Source organism: Rhinopithecus roxellana, chromosome 21 (assembly GCF_007565055.1).
Source record: "Rhinopithecus roxellana isolate Shanxi Qingling chromosome 21, ASM756505v1, whole genome shotgun sequence".
NCBI classification, from domain to species: domain Eukaryota; kingdom Metazoa; phylum Chordata; class Mammalia; order Primates; family Cercopithecidae; genus Rhinopithecus; species Rhinopithecus roxellana.
This window is the reverse complement of record NC_044569.1, coordinates 8,869,046-8,887,863: the sequence shown is the minus strand read 5'-3', so window position 1 is coordinate 8,887,863 and position 18,818 is coordinate 8,869,046. Positions and strand designations below refer to the sequence as shown.

The window sequence follows — 18,818 nt, the reverse complement described above, 5'->3', positions numbered from 1 at the left end:
TTGTAGTTCTCTGAACATCGGACCCTGACTCTGACAGTGCAAAAAGAACATGCTCTGTTATTGCTCTCAAGCTCTTCCATACATAATTTCCTGTAACACTAAGTACGTGCTAGAACACGCTGATGTGCTGAGGCTGCACATGGACCAAAGGCTCTCTAGCACCCTCCCCGGTTTACTGTCCCCCTTCAGATTCCTGTACAGTCAAACCTTGGATTAAGAAAAACAAAACAAGGGCCAGGCGCGGTGGCTCAAGCCTGTAATCCCAGCACTTTGGGAGGCCGAGGCGGGCGGATCACGAGGTCAGGAGATCGAGACCATCCTGGCTAACATGGTGAAACCCCGTCTCTACTAAAAATACAAAAAACCAGCCGGGCGAGGTGGCGGCGCCTGTAGTCCCAGCTACTCGGGAGGCTGAGGCAGGAGAATGGCGTGAACCCGGGAGGCGGAGCTTGCAGTGAGCTGAGATCCGGCCACTGCACCCCAGCCCGGGCGACAGAGCGAGACTCCGTCTCAAAAAAAAAAAAAAAAAGAAAAAGAAAAACAAAACAGAACAATAAAATGTGTTTTTAAGGAATTGGCAATTGAAGAAATATAAGACTAGGAAAATCTGCACACAGCCTTGGAAAAGAAATCCTCAACAGAAATGTGCTGCATTTGTAATAATTTTAAGTTAAAAACGTCCTTTTCTCCACAGTGCCTTAATTTTTCACATAGTAACTTAAAACTTTACCTAAAGAGAAACAATTTAGGCCAAACATTTTATTTCCTTTCCCTTCCCCCCCAGAATCCACTCTTGAAATCAAAATTTACACCCAAGTTCAACATATAAAACAGATGAAGGCAGAGATGTTCTCAAGGAAGAGGCGGGTAGCAGAGAGAAGAAACTGCTAATCCAGACTCTGAGGCATCAGAGTCACCCCGGTGCCCCCGGAGATTTATCCCACGGGAACCCTACAGTTCTGTGGAATAAAGACTGAAAACACGAATACACAGGACAAAGCACTCTATGGAAATTGGGCCTTTGTGGTTCCATGGCCAGACGCAGCACCGAAGAAGTGTATGAACACAGATAAATTCACTTCTCCTGGGCCCAGCTTTCCTAACCTCATATGTCAAAGGAGGAACTTGACCTATCAAGATCACTTCCCACTTAGAACCTGCTGAGTCAACAGCACTGATTCCCTGAAAAATATAATAATTACTAAGAAGTTTAAGGGAAAGTCATCACATTTCAGTACAAATTAGCCTAATCAGACTGCTTTTTTTTTTTTTTTTTTTAAAAATAACTGAGAGATCAACTTCACTGAAGGAACGGGTGTGTTCAAAGAGAGGCAAACTGTTTATATAGAAATCAGCCTGGCAGGGGAGGTTAGGTCATCAAGCCTGGGAAGAGGTTACAGGAAAGTCACAGATGTGCAGACAAAATGACCTGAAGCAAGGGTTTACCTTGTGTAGAGTTCTGTTGAAAGGGGGTGGGGTGGTGTGTGGGGACGAGGAGAGCAAGAACCACAGAACTCCTCCTGCCCGTACTGCAATGCTCAAGGCACGCGGGGCCCAGATCTTCACACTCGCTAGTAATTCTACAGTTCTACTAGAGTTTAAACCAATATTTTGAGATCTAGTGTGAAAATCAAATAAGCATTTATAATACTATTTCTAGGTGAAAAATTAAATCCTATATTCTCAACAATTAATTTACAGATAAACTCTAGATAATAACACATTTTAAGTTAGGAATGTAGGCATGTTGAATGTGCTAACAATTTCTAATGCTTTAGATGAAAATGAAGAAGCCAAATTGTGGGACTCTGACAGTGCAAAAAGAACATTCTCTGTTACTACTCTTAAGCTCTTCCACACATAATTTCCTGTAACACTAAGAACATGCTAGAACACGAACAGAAATTCTTTAGGTTATGAAAAGCAAAGCACGGTGCCTTCCACATGCACGTTCTGCTAATTCTTTAACTGCTATACTCACCTGCATGTCTGAGGCCAGAGTCTCATACGTCTCTCTCAGGCAGTGCCAATTCTGTCTTCCGAGTGTCAAGGCCACACCGGGGAGGCTATATGCACAGTGCTTAGCAATTTCAGTGTCAACCGTCTGTGCACGAGAAGGGTCAGTCATAGATAAATACTGATCTAACAACGCCTGAGGTACAACATCCTAATGGAGAAAGAGAAACCACAGTGACTGAGCAGTTGAGATGCATTTTGAGCAGTTTAGACATAAATTGGGCAAAATTATTTTTAAATATATAGATTTTAACATGGCATCTAAAACAGTTGAGAAATACCAGTGTCAAATTTTCAGGTATCTAATAACTAAGAGATACAAAAAACATGCTAAGGGAAACATGTATGAACAAATAAAAGCAACTCTAGGAGAATAATGAGTAACATCTCAGCTCAAAGGAAAATTAGAATTAATTACTAAATTAAAAAGACGTATTAAAATAACACCAGCACCTTTAAATGTAGGCAGAGATGACAATGTTTGTTATAACCCAGCAAATGCAGAATAACAGGTGCTCTGCATGATTTGCAACATTAAAAAAGCAAAAACCAGCCAGGCACAGTGGCTCACACCTGTAATTCCAGCACTTTGAGAGGCCAAGGAGGGTGGATCACTTGAGCCCAGCCTGGGGAACATGGTGAAACCCTGTCTCTACAAAAAATTTAAAACATCAGCCAGGTATGGTGGCTCACAGCTGTAGTTCCAGCTGCTCGGGAGGCTGAGGTGGGATGATCACTTGAGCCCAGGGAAGTGGAAGCTGCAGTGAGCCGTGAGAGCAGCACCGCACTCCAGCCTGGGCGATAGAGTGAGACTCTGTCTCAAAACAAAAATAACACTTGTCTTCTTTAAATGAAAATTTAAGCAATTATTCATACAAAATTGAAGTGCCGTGTCTAACTATTTGTATATATGTGAGGAAAAGAAGAACATATTTGCAATCTTGCTTAGGTGTGTATAATATAGCTGTGGAAGGATATAAAAGAAAGATAAAAATGGCTGCATCTCAGGAAGCAAAATGGACAAGTGAAGAAGAAAAACTGAGAAGGGAATGTCAATAAATGCCTGTTAAGTATCTTGAATTTTGAGCTACATAAACTAATTACCCATATACACAAAATGAAAATGGAAATAAACTCATTAAGATGAGATTTGAAATACTGAAAATGTCTGTAAGTGGGAAAAGCATGTTTCAAAACACTATTGTTTTGAATCCTGATTTCATTTTTAATAAATAAAAATTGGCTACATGTGGCGGTGCACATCTGTAGTTCCAGCTAGCTGGGAGCTGAGGCAGAAGGATGGATTGCTTAAGCCCAGGAGTTTGAGCCTGCAATGAGCTGTGATCTCACAACTGCACTCCAGCCTGGGTGACAGAGCTGAGATCCCATCTCTAACAACAACAACAACAAAATAAATACACCATTTGATCTGGGAAATCTACTTCTAACAATAATAATATAGTCCTAAGGCCAGGTGCGGTGGCTCATGCCTGTAATCACAGCACTTTGGGAGGCCGAGGTGGGTGGATCACTTGAGGTCAGGAGTTCGTGACCAGCCTGGCCAACATGGCGAAACACCGTCTCTACTAAAAATACAAAAAATTAGCTGGGCATGGTGGCTCGCAACTGTAGTCCCAGCTACTTGGGAGGCTGAGGCAGGAGAACTGTTTGAACCCAGGAGGCGGAGGTTGCAGTAAGCTGAGATGGTGCCATTGCACTCTAGCCTGGGTGACAGAGTACGACTCCATCTCTAATAATAATAAAGTCCTAGAAGCAAACAACACATCTAGACAGTCATAGTGAATGTAGCACTTCTTATAGCATCAAAGTGAAACTACGAGTAGCATCTCCCACAGAGCCTTCTTACAATGGAGACCACGGGTGTGGCATGTACACCGGGCTGTGCTGCTGTGAAGGTGAGGGAGTCCTAGTGTGCTTACAGGAGAGATCACCACGTCAGACTGTTAGAAAAGAAAAGAGCAAGGCAAGGCACAGCTACCACATTCCAATGATTCCGTGAGCACAGTTTCCCTGCAGCTTGTTACTGACGGCACTTCAAAATTTTCATATTTTTTCATATTTTCATCTCTGAAATCGAGCTGTATTTTATAATTATTGGCAATGTGAACAAGAGGAAATACCTAGGTAGGATGGGATGACCACAGTTGTCTTGAATGATAAAAAGGGACACATGTGTATGTTTATGTGCCCATGAAAATACATGAAGGAAGATAAGCTGTGTGACTGTGGTCACTCTGAATGAAGAATGGGATCACAGAGGTAGGAAAGGGAAGATTTGTGCTTACATGTTCCTCTCTCTACTATTTCAATTTCCTTATAGAAAATATGACACACTAGTCATAATTTTTAGAACACTCATCACAAAGAAGGGGCAAATTAGGTCAGAAATGGGCTCTAAAAGAGGAATTAGGAACACACCCCCGAAAGAACACATTTTTTGGTCACTTACTTGTACTTTAGCTCTCCTTTCCTCATCAGGGCTAAAACTGCTATTGTTGCTCAAGTCTGAATCGCTGTGAATGTAGTGAAGAGTGGAGTCCATATTCTGTTAGGAAAAAATAACTACTTAAAGAGCCGTCCTGGCTGTGCTTCTTCATCTAAAGCCATCTTACTAAGTTACTTACCTTTCAAGACTGCCAAAAGTAATAAACATACACATTCCTCACGTTTTTAAAAGCTTACAGCCATACCTAAGAACTTTCCCTACTTTAAACCTAACTTGCTGAATAGGTTGTCAAATGTGTGAAAAACAACTCCAGAAAAATGAGAGCAATTAAAAACAATATTTGAAAGTAATTTTGAAATGGTCCAAACAGCTCAAATTAGCTTATTTATGAAATAGTACTGAGAGGATTCTTTTGATCCACTGTTTTAGAGACCATGGAGTGTCATATGCAGTTTTTCTTCTATTTCTATTCTTGGCTGTTAATATCTCATTTCACAAATTATGTATATGTTAACAGCCAAAAACAGTAACAACAACAACATAACACCTTCTAAGATGCAGATATATTAATACTATTCAAATCTCCAATAAATAGTCAGGGTTTCAATCCAAAGCAGTGGTATCATATAGATTTCTAACTATACCACATGCCGTCTAACAGAAATCAAAACAGAAACGCGCTAAAGCTCTAAGAACCCTCCTGCCGTCCCCAGTGTGTGCAGGTACTCTTTCCTGAGCTTCTCATTCAAGCCACTATGATCTGTGACCATGCGATTCTGGCAATCGGTGGTGCATTCCTTCTCCCCATTTATATAAACAATGGCTAAGTAGCACTGATACCAAATAATGCTGGCTTGATGGAGATGCAGCAGGAAATCAGGGAAGGATCACAGAGAACAGCTATAAGTACAAAGGGAAGATGATGCTAGGATCAGTACCCACCCTCACACTCCAGAGTCCAGATAATGTCACTGGCCCTCCGCAACATGGCCTCAAGTCCCGATCTTCTGCTCAGAATACTGTGTTGCTTGCTGCAGTGAAATGGTCCGATCAGAAACAAAGCACCTCTCCAAAAAGAAAAGGGAAGAGTTAATTATTCTTGATAAAGGGCTTTGTTTCCAGTAAGACTATTTCACTGCAGTGAGCTACATTAACATTGAGTCTACTAAACGGTCATATAGACAGAAGTGGGATTTACTTTTCCAGGCATTTCATATGACACTGATGTCACGAGGACAGGATGTGATGAAAACAAATACTTTATGCAAAAGGAAGCGCTAAAAAATCAGCAACAAACAGAACATACAAACTAAAAGTGATCAGCTACAACTATTCCCCAATGAAAGACTTCTGATTCAAACTACTCTCACTTGGTAAATACTTTACTGAGTTGGTTACCTCAACAGCATCGCTGATTAAAGGCACAGAATCTTCTTGATTTATTTTACAATTTGGTAGCTCATTTATACCCAGTTCATCTTGCAAATCACTTCTCTTTTCTATATTGATGGTCTCTTCATGTACATCCAGGCTGGAAGCACGTAGTGCAGCGGACAGCACTTCCACTTGTGCTACAGGCAAAGTAAGGAAATGGACAAAGTAAGAAACACCATTGCAATATTCTTACAAGGCTGTTCTCCATTTGCATTGTACGTTATCAATGAAATATATACTTTTTTGACACTGCAATCAAAAAGCTGGAAAAAAATTTCTACTGTGGTAAATCATTAGTCCTTCAAGAGAAAAAGTAGAAAACTAATATGCTTTCATGAGATTAAAAATGTTTATCTGCTACTGTACATTATTCTGCGTTAGTATGAAAAGAGAAACACTATCTAGTTGCTGGAGCTGCCTCCAGCTTATTAAAAGGAGTCAATTTCAGTAAAAGTTAACTCTGTTTTGGTAGTGCATGAATCAAACGGACAAGTCTTACTTACTAAGCTATTTTAGCAGCAGAGCAGCCACACAAACCCTGCCAACATAAAACAATGGTAATTACAAAGATTCTTGTCACAGTCACATTTAAACATCTCGTGTCTTACTACTGCTTATTTCTCTCTAATTCTTTTTGAAAATGAGAATTGTATCTTCTCCCAAACACAACAATCCCAAATGAGCACTGCCTTGCTTACAGCAAACCAAAAGGACAACTTACCAGGCAGGGGTTCAAAACTCTGGCAACTAGCATTGCCTATGTTTTGGGTTGCACCTTACTTAAAAAGGTGATTCAAAATTAAGATAAGGCATTCTTCCTGCTCCCCAAATAAATCAGAAATTTAGCAAAAAATATTGCTTAGCATTTATTCCAAGTAACAATCCACTTCGATGTTCAAAATATGAACATTTTAAACAAAACAATCAGTAACTGTTTTATTAAGATAATCTATTAAGATGCAGCATTTATAAAATTTCTCATCTAAGTATATTAAGTGTCTGACAATAGACATGCAAGAAACATACAGGATGAGGTTCTAGTCCATTAGGTTATTACTTGCTAACTTAAGAAAACTGAACGTGTTCACTCACAAAAAGTTGCGGTGGAATATTTTCATTATCTTCAGAATTTCGGCTGCAATTTTCACCAACCCTTTTAATCACTTCAGCCACTCCCTTTTGGGATCACTCCCAAGCCAAACCAAAACAGTACTCAAAATAGACTGTACAAGAAAGAAACGTTAAAACGTTTTGTCCCATATAAAGTGCATGGTGTGTAGGTGTGTGTGTGTATCATCCCCCATCCATTCTGTCCACTGGAAAGTGCAGGCACACCTTGTTTTATTGCACTTTGTAGATACTACACTTTTGCTTTTTTTTTTCTTTAAAGAGGTGAGGTCCCACTATTTTGCCCAGGTTGGAGTTACTTGCAGAAAGCTAGTCACAAGGCATGATCATAGCTCACTGAAGCACAGAACCCCTGGGCTCAAGCAATCTTTCAGCCTCGGCCTCCTGAGTGGTTGGGACTACAGCACACACCACCATGCCGGGCTTGATACTGTACTTTTTATAAACTGAAGGTCTGTGGCAAGCTTATATTTAGCAAGTTTATCGGTGCTATTTTTCCAACAGCATGTGTTTATTCTGTGCTTCTGTACTGCATGTTGGTAATTCTTGTACTAGTTGCATCTTTTTCATTATTGTTATATCTGATATGGTGATCTGTGATCAGTGATCTTTGATATTACTATTGTAATTGTTTTGGGAGCTGCTAACTAGCTGTACAAGACAGACAAGACAGCAAACTTAAACGATAAATGTGTGTGTTCTTACAGCTCTACCGACTTTGTCTACCCATCTCTCTCCTGTCTCCCTATTCCCTGAGACTCAACAATATTAAAATTGGGCCAATTAATAAATAACCCAACAGTAGCCCCTAAGAGTTCAAGTGAAAGGAAGAGTAACACATCTCTCACTTGAAATCCAAAGCTAGAAATGATTAAGCTTAGTGAGGAAGTCATGTCAAAAGCCAAGAAAGCCCAAAAGCTAAGCCACTTGCATCAGTTAGCCAAGTTATAAATGCAGATGGAAAAGTTCTTGAAGGACATTAAAAGTGCTACTCCACACACACAAAGAAGAAGAAGGAACAACAGCTTTATTGCTGATATGCAGAAAGTTTGAGTGGTCTGGACAGAAATCAAACCAGCCACAATGTTCTCTTAAGCCAAAATCTAACTCAGAGCAAGGCCCTAACTGGCTTCAATTCTATAAAGGCTGAGAGAGTTTAGGAAGCTGAGAAGAAAAGCTGAAAGTTAGCAGAGGTTAGTTCATGAGGTTTAAGGAATGGAGCCATCGCCATAACACAGAAGTGCAAGGTGAAGCAGCCAGTACTTAGGTAAAGCTGCAGCAAGTTATTCAGAAGGTCTAGCTAAAATTTCTTAAGCCACTAAGGTAGCTACACCAAACAACAGATTTTTTTTGAGATGGAGTCTTGCTCTGTCACCCAGGCTGGAGTACAGTGGCACAATCTTGGCTCACCGCCACCCCTGCCTCCTGGGTTCAAGCAATTCTCCTGCCTCAGCCTCCCTAGTAGCTGGAATTACAGGCATGCACCACCATGCCCAGCTAATTTTTGTATTTTTCGTAGAGACAGGGTTTCACCATGTTGGCTAGGCTGGTCTCGAACTCCTAATCTCAGATGATCTACCCACCTCGGCCTCCCAAAGTTTTGGGATTACAGGCGTAAACCACACCGCCCAGCCCAGATTTTCAACACAGATAAAACAGTCTTCTATTGGAAGAAGATGCCATCTAGAACTTTCCTAGCTAAAGAGAAGTCAATGCCTGGCTTCAAAGCTCCAAAGGCCAAGGTGACTCTTGTTAGGGACTAATGTGGCTAGTGACTTTAAGTTAAAACCAGGCCAGGAGTGGTGGCTCATACGTGTAATCCCAGCACTTTTGGGAGGCTGAGGTGGGTGGATTACCTGAGGTCAAGAGTGTGAAATCAGCCTGGCCAGTTTGGTGAAACCCCATTATACAAAAAAAAAAAAAATTAGCTAGGCATGGTGGTGCGTTCCTGTAGTCCCAGCTACTTGGGAGGCTGAGGGAGGAGAATCGCTTGAACCTGGAAGACAGAGGTTACAGTGAGTTGAGATTGCGCCACTGCACTCCAGCCTGGGTGACGGAGTGAGGCACTGTCAAAAAAAAAGTGAAAACCAATGCTCATTTACTATTCCAAAAATCCTGGGGCCCTTAAGAATTAAGCTCAATCTACTCTGCCTGTGCTCTGTCACTGGAAAAGTAAAGCCTGGATGAGAGCAGATCTGTTTACAGCAAGGTTTGCCGAGTATTTTAAGCCGACTGTTGGGACCTACAGCTTAGAAAAATGTTCCTTTCAAATTATTACAGCTCATTGACAATACACCTGGTCACCCAAGAACTCTGACAGAGGTGTACAAGGAGACAATGTTGTTTTCATGCCTGCTAACACAAAACCCATTCTGCAGCCCAAGGATCAAGAGGTAATTTCAACTTGCAAGTCTTATTATTTCAGGAATACATTCTGTAAAGTTATAGCTGCCATAAATAGTGATTTCTCTGGTGGATCTGGACAAAGTAAACTGAAAACCTTCTGGAAAGGATTCACCACTCCAGATGCCATTAGGAACATTCATGATTCATGGGAGGAGGTCAAAATATCAACATTAAAAGGAGTATGGAAGAAGGTAATTTCAACCCTCATAAATGACTTTGAAGGGTTCAAGACTTCAGTGGAGGAAGTAACTGTAGATAGAGTAAAAATAGCAAGAGAACTAAAATTAGGAGTGGAGCTTGAAAATGTGACTGAAATGCTACAATCTCATAATCAAATGTTTTTTGTTGTTTTAATTTGAGAGACAGAGTCTTCTTATGTTGTCCAGGCTGGAGTACAGTGGCTACTTATAGGCACAATCATAACCACTACAGCCTTGAACTCCTGGTCTCAAGCAATTCTCCTGTCCTCAGCTGGGATCACAGGTACATGGTCACTATATCCGGCTTTCCTGACCAAACTGGAACAAATGCCTCTTAGGATGAGCAAAGAAAGTGGTTTCTCGAGATGGAATCTCCTCCTAGTGATGATGCTGTGAACATTGTTGAGATGACAACAAAAGATTTAGAATATTACATAAACCTATTGATAAAAGAGTGGTGGTGTTCGAGAAGACTGACTCTAATTTTTAAAGAAGATGTCTCCTGCAGGTAATATGCCAACAAACACCATCGCTAGCTACGGGTAACTCTTTCATGAAAGGAAGAGTCAACTGACACAGCAAGCTTCCATGCTGTTTTATTTTCAGAAATTGCCACAGCCGCCCCAGCCGCCCCAGACTTCAGCAATCGCTGCCCTGACCCGCCAGCAGCCATCAACACTGAAGCAAGACTCTCCGCCAGCAATGAAACTACAACTTGTGTAAGGCTCAGATGATCATCAGCATTTTTTAGTAATTTTTCAATGAAGGTATGTACTTTTTTTTTTTTTTTTAGACAAAATGCTATCACACGCTTACTACAGTATAGTATAAACACGACTTTTATAAAATTCTGAGACTGGGTCTTACTCTGTCACCCAGGCTGGAGTGTAATAGTGCGATCATAGCTACTGAAATCTTCAACTCCTAGACGCAATTCTCCCACCTCAGCCTTTCGAGTGGCTGGGACTACAGGTGTGTGCAACCATGCCCAGCTACTATTCAAAATCTTTTTAGAGATGAAGGTCTTGCTATATTGCCCAAACTGGTCTCAAACTCTTGGCCTTAAGCTGCCCTTCTGCCTCAGCCTCCCAGGTAAGTGGGATTACAGGTGAAAGACACTGCACTTGACTGTAAACATAACTTTTTATGCACTGGGAAACCACAAAATTTGTATGACTCTACTGCAATATTTGCTTTTTTGCAGTGGTTTGGAACTGAACCAGCAGTATCTCCAAGGTATGCCTGTTATTTGTATTGAACTCTCTCAACTGCAGCTAGTAAATTTACAGTATGAAGAGCATTGGATATCTTCTGAAACACAAAGTCATATCAAGAAACTTGTATGCATGTACATGTAAATCTTTTTAAAAAGCAACATATGCATATTTCTTTTCACTGATTTACTGAAAGAAAAATTTAGAGCAATTCTTTCCATATTTCAATTAATATTTAAGTGACTAGTCTATGTCAGAGAACTAGCAGGTACTATAATACAATGAGAGCTCCCAGAACCAGCTTAAGGACAACTGGTAATCTTTTTTTCCATATATGGTTTAAGAAAAATAAAATAAGTTGAGTACGGTGGTTCACACCTGTAATCCCAGCATGTTGGGAGGCCAAGGCAGGCGGACTGCCTGAGGTGAGGAGTTCAAAACCAGCCTGGCCAACATGGTGAAACCTGTCTCTACTAAAAATACAAAAATTAGCTGGGCATGGTGCACACGCCTGTAGTCCCAGCTACTTGGGAGGCTGAGGCTGGAGAATCGCTTGAACCCGGGAAGCAGTGGTTGCAGTGAGCCGAGATGGTACTACTACACTACAGCCTGGTGACAGAGTGAGACTGTGTCTCAAAAAAAAAAAAAAAAAAAAAAAAACAGTAGCTGGGTGCAGTGGCACGTGCCTGTAATCCCAGCTACTCAGGAAGCTGAGGCAGGAGAACTGCTTGAACCCAGGAGGCAGAGGTTATTGTGAACCAAGATCGAGTGCCACTGAACTCCAGCCTGGGTGATAGAGTGAGACTCCATTTCAAAAAAAAATCGGAGTCACTGAAGTTCGATAAACTTTAATAAACTTAAGTTGGTAAATAATAAAATTTAAACAGAAAGGTGAAAGCCGTAAAGACATTAAACACTCATCAAGAGTTGACTATGCCTGCTGTGAACATTCTACAGTCTCTTCCTCCCCACCCCCGAGACTGAGTCTTGCTGTCGCCCGGGCTGCAGTGCAGTGGCGCAGTGAACATTCTACAGTCTTTCCACAGAAGAATGACTGCGTCTACTGCTATCTTACAAAAAGGTTGTGAGTCTCTGTGCAAAATAGTTAAGGCAGAGCCCAAACTTTAAAACTGTAAAGCATTGAGTGACTGAAAATTTCAAAGAGAGTGATTTATCAACAAATAAAATGACAGTAAGGAATGCAATGATGAGCCTATTGTAAATAAAAAATTTCCTGAAAATCAGATTAATTGTATTTATCAAGAGAATTTAGAAATACATAATGATGGTCATACTACCTTTTTCTTTTTTTTAATAGACAGGATCTTACTTTGTTGCCCAGGCTGGAGAACTATCAGCGCATGATCCTTTGACACCATTTGAACTTAGGAGGTCGAGGCTGCACAATTACAGCTCAGTGCAGCCTCAACCTCCTAAGCTCAAACGATCTCCCACCTCAGTTTCCCAAGTTGCTACGATTACAGGCATGTGCCACCATGCCTGGCTAATTTTTCATTTTTTGTAGAGATGGGGGTCTTACTATGTTGCCCAGTTTGGTCTCGACCTCCTGGTCTCAAGTGATTCTCCTTGCCTCAACCTCTCAACGTGCTGGTGTTATAGGTATGAGTCACTGTGCCCCGTCCATAATACATCATTAAATGACAATTTTTTCTGAAATGAAATTTTTTAGACACTAATATTTTTAATCAATTTCAGAATAAAGAACTTGACTGACTTCCATACCTTTAACATCTGGATCATCAATGTGGGGCTCTAGATTTTCTATCATTTCTTCCAGTTCCTTTCTGGTGGCCATGGTGATGTTTGGAAAACTGGGCACAGGGCCTTCAGATGCTTCCTCTGGTCCCTCTGGGCTGGGTTTTCCCCCAGAGTTCTGTTCAAGCTCTATGTCTAGATCTATTTCAGGAAGAGGAGTCCTCCAGAAATGGAAGGAGTTATACAATTCCTGATCTAAGAGAGCTGAATCTTGTGAACTGGTGCCAACCTCTGGTCGCAACATAGATTTGTAGTTATCAGGTTTTTTATCATTCTCATTACTAGCTGCTTCCTGGTGAGATTCTGAGGACAAAGTACAAAGTAAAGAGCTGTCCAGTGGAACACTAATTTCACCTAGAGGCTTCCCAGATGCCTCAGCAGCACGGTCTTCCAACGTGTTTTCCAGTATGACACTGGAATTACTAACACTGAGATCTGAAGGAGTATCCTCTGGCCTGACTTGTACATCCTCGGGGGCTTCTTGATCTCTGGTCCTTTTATTGTTTTATTTGGTGGGGAAAAAAACAGTAAGAAAGGATAATTACTTTAAAAAAACTGATGAAAGATATTACATATAGCACTTAGACAAGTTAAACATTAAAAATTATGGATTATCTGCACAAATTGAGTTTATGTATATTATTTATAATGCTTCTTTCTCCATCAGCTGTTCTGTGTTCAAAGATGTAAATACCTGTTAAGTGTAAGTCTAAATAGTCAAGCAATATGTATTAGTTAGAGAAGGTAATATTTAAGAATCCTGGGATTCTATAATACCATGCTAATTTCAATAATAAATAACTAAAGAAAAGTAGTGGAAACAGAAATTCGTACAATCATTTTAAGATACACAACTATATTTAAATTATTTTATTTTTAGGATTACTTGTATTGCCTCTCTACTCCAATGACATATTGAAAAGCTGAGACCTAAAGCCTATTTGCTTACATTACACAACGAAAATTTAAAAAAATTTTAAGATAGTAGTAGGAAAGATACTTATTTGCTATCTCACAAAATATATTAAAATCTGCTTGAATGTAAATATTACTTGTTTCTTCTAAAATACTCATCTCTACTCCCCAAGGTTTTCCTAAAATGAGGTCACAACTTAATTGATAAGGACAGCTGGTACAAATTCATTAAAGTCCACTGATTACTGCCATCTATGATCTAAAATACGACTGTGTTATCACTTGATTCAATTAAATTTAACAAGCATTTATTGAGCACCTACTAAGAGCCAGGAAATGAAATCAGTACTGAGGATTCAAATATGAGATGTAGCTCTTGCTCTTGAGATTACAACTAGAGGCAAACAGAAAAAGTGAACATGTATCAGCAAATCGCTGCTAGACAAGGTGGTAAGCACAGATGCATCCACAGTGAACACAGGAGGAGATGGGAGTGAAGATTAAAAGGCCTTCAAGAAAATGACATGAGTTGTGCTCAGAAGAACCAATACATGTTTATGAGTTGTGCTCAGAAGAACCAATACATATTTATGGGGCTAAGGGGAAGAAAAAAGTATCCAAAGGAGAAACAGTACATGCAAAGGCCGGAGTGGCACACAAGGTGCGACGCATTCAGGAATCAGCAATGAGGAAATGATCGATGACAAGGATGAAAGATATGACAGAAACCACTGTATTCCAGACCAGCAGACCTCCGGAGTTCATCCTGGACCACAGGAAATCACGTAGAAGTTAAGGAAACTGTTGACAGATCTGTTGTTTCAGAAAGACCATTCTGGAGGAAGTGTAGAAAAGGAGTTGAGAGGTAAGATAGGAGGCAGGAATTACAGATGCGCAGGTGAAAAGTGATGATGTTCTGATGGAGGTAGTGTCTTCAGGACTACAGAACAACACATTCAAACAGCAGCAAAAACTAACAGGACTTTTCCACTTATTGCATGCTGCAGGTAACAAGTTAGTTTCACATGAAAGCTAACGGGTTCAGGTTGAGATAGGCTGAGTTAGCTATCCATGTTGGGTTCTAGGTGGTGATATCTATGAGAAAGAGGTAAAGACTGAGACAGAGGTGGAGGTCATCAACTCAGATGTGTGGGGCTGACCCACGCGGAGGCAGCAAGTATTAACGAAGAATAACACAACAAATGCATAGAATAACAAAGAGTGAAGGCATTCTTCCTGTATAAAAGCATAACGAGCATATTTTTAGGGTGAGGAAAATAGGTTAAAAGAGATGAAGGAACTGGAGACACAGAGATTGATGGAATAACTGATAAAGCAATGTCTTTCTGAGAAGAGGACAGAATATGGGCTTCAAAAACACAGAGGAAGAGATTAAACAGGTGAGGAGACATTGGTTCCAAAAAACATGAAAGGGAAATCAGGATGGCTGAATATTTAAGTCAATTCGTAAGATGAATACAGAAAAAAGCACCTGTGTGCCTTCAAATACACATAAAAAAGATGTTTAACGGAGACTTAAAAGGACTGTGCAAAAGGAGGGTGATGTTAATACCTACGTGGGCTCCCAGGTCAACAGTCACCATCTATATTCTCATGAAATTAGGAAGTTCCCTCTCATCATAATGCTGTTTTAAAAACCATATTTTCACAAACAGGTGATTATTTTTTAAAATACTGATAACCAAAAACATATTTGTTAAGTCATCTGAAAACATAACACATTGTGACTGCATTTTAAATTTTGGTATTTTTCTTCTCTTCTTCTAACTACAATATATATAGTATGCATATATAATACAATTATTTATAAGTGTGAAGAAACCAGACTTTAAGTTCTTACTCTCACACTGGCACTATGTTAATATAAATCTCTGAGCCTTTCAATGACTTCTAGGATTCCTCACTTATTCCTTATTCATAAAAATGAGGAGTTGACCTAGATAACCTGTAAGATGTTTTCTCTCTCCCAAAGGAGCTCCTGAAACTAGTGCTATTATGTAAAATAAATGTGTCTTCTATACGTTTATGAATTACATATTTCCCATTTTGTCCATATTAAAAAATATATAATCTTCCCTTTTGTTATAAAGAACAACTGGGCCAACTGGTAAAATTCATTAAAGGCTACAGATTAGCTATTTGCTATAAAGAACATTAGTGGGCCAACTGGTTAAATTCAATAAAGGCTACAGATTAGCTATTTGTTATAAAGAACATTAGTAGGCCAACTGGTTAAATTCAATAAAGACTACAGATTAGCTAACAGTATTGTATCAATGTTAATTTCCTAATTTTGGTAACTGGACTACAGTTACATATTAACATCTGTGTTTTAAAGAAATACATACTATTTTAAAAAGGTAAAAAGAATATCATGTCTAAAATGTATTCTCAAAGAGTTCAGAAAAAAAGAATAAAGCAAATACGGTAAAACAGTATTTGGAAAATCTAGATGGATACATGAAATTCTTTGTGATATTCTTGCAAATTTTCTGAAATTATTCAAACTAAAATTTTAAATCTATAATAAGATATTGTTCAGAAAGGGGGAAGAGAAGAGCAAATGGATAAAACTTGTAAGACCTCATATGTACTATCCAATAAATATAATGAACTTCTCTTTTTGTTTATTCTTTTTTTAAGAGACAGGGTCTCACTCTGTAGCCCAGGCTGGTGTAAAGTGGTATGATCACAGCTCACTGCAGCCTCGAACTCCTGGGCTAAAGCGATCCTCCTGCCTCAGCCTCCCAAAGTGATGGAATTACAGGGGCTTGAAGTTCCTTGATCACTATTTCACCTTGGTGTTAAAATTAAATTTTAATATTCTCAGCTGCAAAAATGAACGGAGAATGACTGGTCAAGTAACTGTTTGTCTGATAAATGTAAACCTGTTAGTTTGTCCAAACTTAGAACTCTTACAATGAAACTAGAAGACGAAGTTTTCCCTAGTACAGTATTAAATTCTGGATAGAACTATATAGCATGCATGGCTTCAAAAATGTCAAAAGTATAAATTCTCTAAATTCGAATTTTTCCTGGTAAAGTATAATAGTCAATGCAAAATCAAGCTGTACAATGCTAAAATTCTGATATTCCTAATTGTCAGACTTTGAAAAGCTATTGTGTAAGACAAATTTTTTTTGAAAACTGAGGCCCTTTGTGACTCTGTATAATGAGAATTACCGTCTCCTAAGAGATGTAGGTGTCAAGAGCACCAGAGGACAGTCCAGAAACTACCTACTTAAGGGGGAATCTAAGTGTCTTTTTGTGCCTACGTAAGTTTGCAATGAATATCCTCAGAGTTCCTTACGAAAGACTATGGGCCTAGAAAATTAACTACAGGTATTTCAAGGAGAAAATGACTTGTAGAACATCTGGCTAAAGAGGCATTGTATCCTGAGATAAAAGCAAACACACTCCAGGATACACCTTCCAAGTACTGTGAATTAACTCAATGAAGTTTTAGCATTCATGAAATATTTCCAAATTTGTGCTAATATTTTTTTTTCATATAGTTAGCATTAAACTAAACTGGAAAACCCCAGCAAAAGTGGTTATTTCAGATTTTTGAGGTCAAATCCATATTTTCCTAGAATAATTCATTCAGGATTAATATGTGCACCAAAGGGCAAGTCCCAGCAGAGGCAATGGGAGGAGCTGGATGCCACAACGCATGGCCGGGAGGCTACTGATGACAGATGCCAATATGTAGCCAAAAGGATAGGATTAAAATAGTGCTCACAGCGCTACTGATGACGAAGACAAAAGCTCTGTACTTCCTGGACAAGTCAGTGAGTCTAAGACAGGACTTTGTTAAATGAAGGTATGGATGGAACAAGAAGCTTCCCAGAGAGCAGCAAGTACAAAAACAGGGAGAATTAAGAAAACATGGTGCATTCAGAGAACAATGTGATAACGAATGCTTATTTTACATACTTTCAAAATGCAGATTTGAGTATTTCAACTCTGCTTCTGTGAAGCAGGCTTTATCAGCACTTTCAAAGAAGCATTAATAGCCTGATCCAGGGTGAGTGGAAGATCTGATGTGTAAGTCAAGATGTTTGGAATCAATACATGCTTCAAACAGTAATGAAGTGATAGTAAACGTTTCTAGGGTCAGATGAAACACTATACAATAAACAGTGGTGGAAATATGTTGCCAAAAACTTTCTTACTTTGTAAGACATTGTTTGAAAAACCTGAATCTAAGAAACTGAGAGAACTTTGAGGACAGGAACTAAGTTCTATCTTTCCACGTAAAGTTTCTGGTTCATAGTAGGTGCTCAGTTAACTTTTGCATAATCAATCAATCAATCTTAACACCACAACAGTTTAAGACAGCTTAAGACAAATGCCAGTGTGCTATCTAAGGGAGGGCAAACAAACTAATGGTTCTGAGATTTAATAATATACAGTAGTACTTCTTTATAAAGATAGAATGTCAAAAAGTGCAAAAGCTTTTACAATATAAAAGCTTTTACATAACTCCTTCCTTAGCCAGGAATGCTCTCTTCCACTGACCATATCATTAACATAATTTAATAAGCTCTAATAATATTACTGAAGATCAGCAATACAAATAGTATTGCCTGGACATTAAGACATACCTTATTACAATGGAAGAAGAATCAAGAAATTAAACTGCCTTTAAATAGCTCTTGCAATAATGCTACACACCGGTAGACAGCAAACATGGCCTTGATAGGCACACTGTTTAGATCAGTGAAGTTTTACTGGAACACAGCCAAGCTTGTCCATTTATGTAATGTCTATGGCTGCTTATACACTGCAAAGGCCGAGTGAGTAGTTGTGAAAGAGAAGAAAGTTTACCAACTCGTCCTATACAATTCTCTGTAAATTTATAGTTTGACTTACTAGACCCATTTCAGATTTTAAAACAAAAGTTATGTAACATTCTTCAGTATACAGAAGTAATTTAAGTATGCTGATTTCAAAAATGAAAAACAGATAAAATTCCCCACCCACCATCATCACTTTTGTCAAACTCCTTGCAGCACCTGTTTTCAAAAAAACTGACAGACTTTGCTTGCTAGGAAGACAGGTTTGAGTGATTTTCTTCCTTTACAAAAAACAGTACCTCAGGTTTGTTTGGCTATTCAGCAGGACAGTAGGAGAACGGGCAAAAAGGTAAAACAAGGCAGCAGAGAAGAAAGAAGAACTGCCAAATCAAAACACCAAGAAAGCAAATAGCACAGTATCAAGACCTACAGAAGAAAATGT

At 39.3% G+C, this 18,818-nt stretch overlaps 1 protein-coding gene across 4 annotated transcripts in view; it reads right to left on the bottom strand.

Moving 5' to 3' along the window:
• The window catches only part of PPP4R1 (protein phosphatase 4 regulatory subunit 1), a 73,103-nt gene that overhangs the window by 11,359 nt on the left and 42,926 nt on the right, over positions 1 to 18,818 (bottom strand). For all 4 annotated transcript variants that reach the window (XM_030926141.1, XM_030926139.1, XM_030926143.1 and 1 more), the window contains 4 exons: positions 12,609 to 13,135; positions 5,882 to 6,054; positions 4,487 to 4,582; positions 1,982 to 2,167 (listed from right to left, as the gene is read on the bottom strand). In XM_030926141.1, coding sequence (XP_030782001.1) covers positions 1,982 to 2,167; positions 4,487 to 4,582; positions 5,882 to 6,054; positions 12,609 to 13,135 — 982 coding nt within the window. The remainder of the gene's footprint in view (positions 1 to 1,981; positions 2,168 to 4,486; positions 4,583 to 5,881; positions 6,055 to 12,608; positions 13,136 to 18,818) is intronic.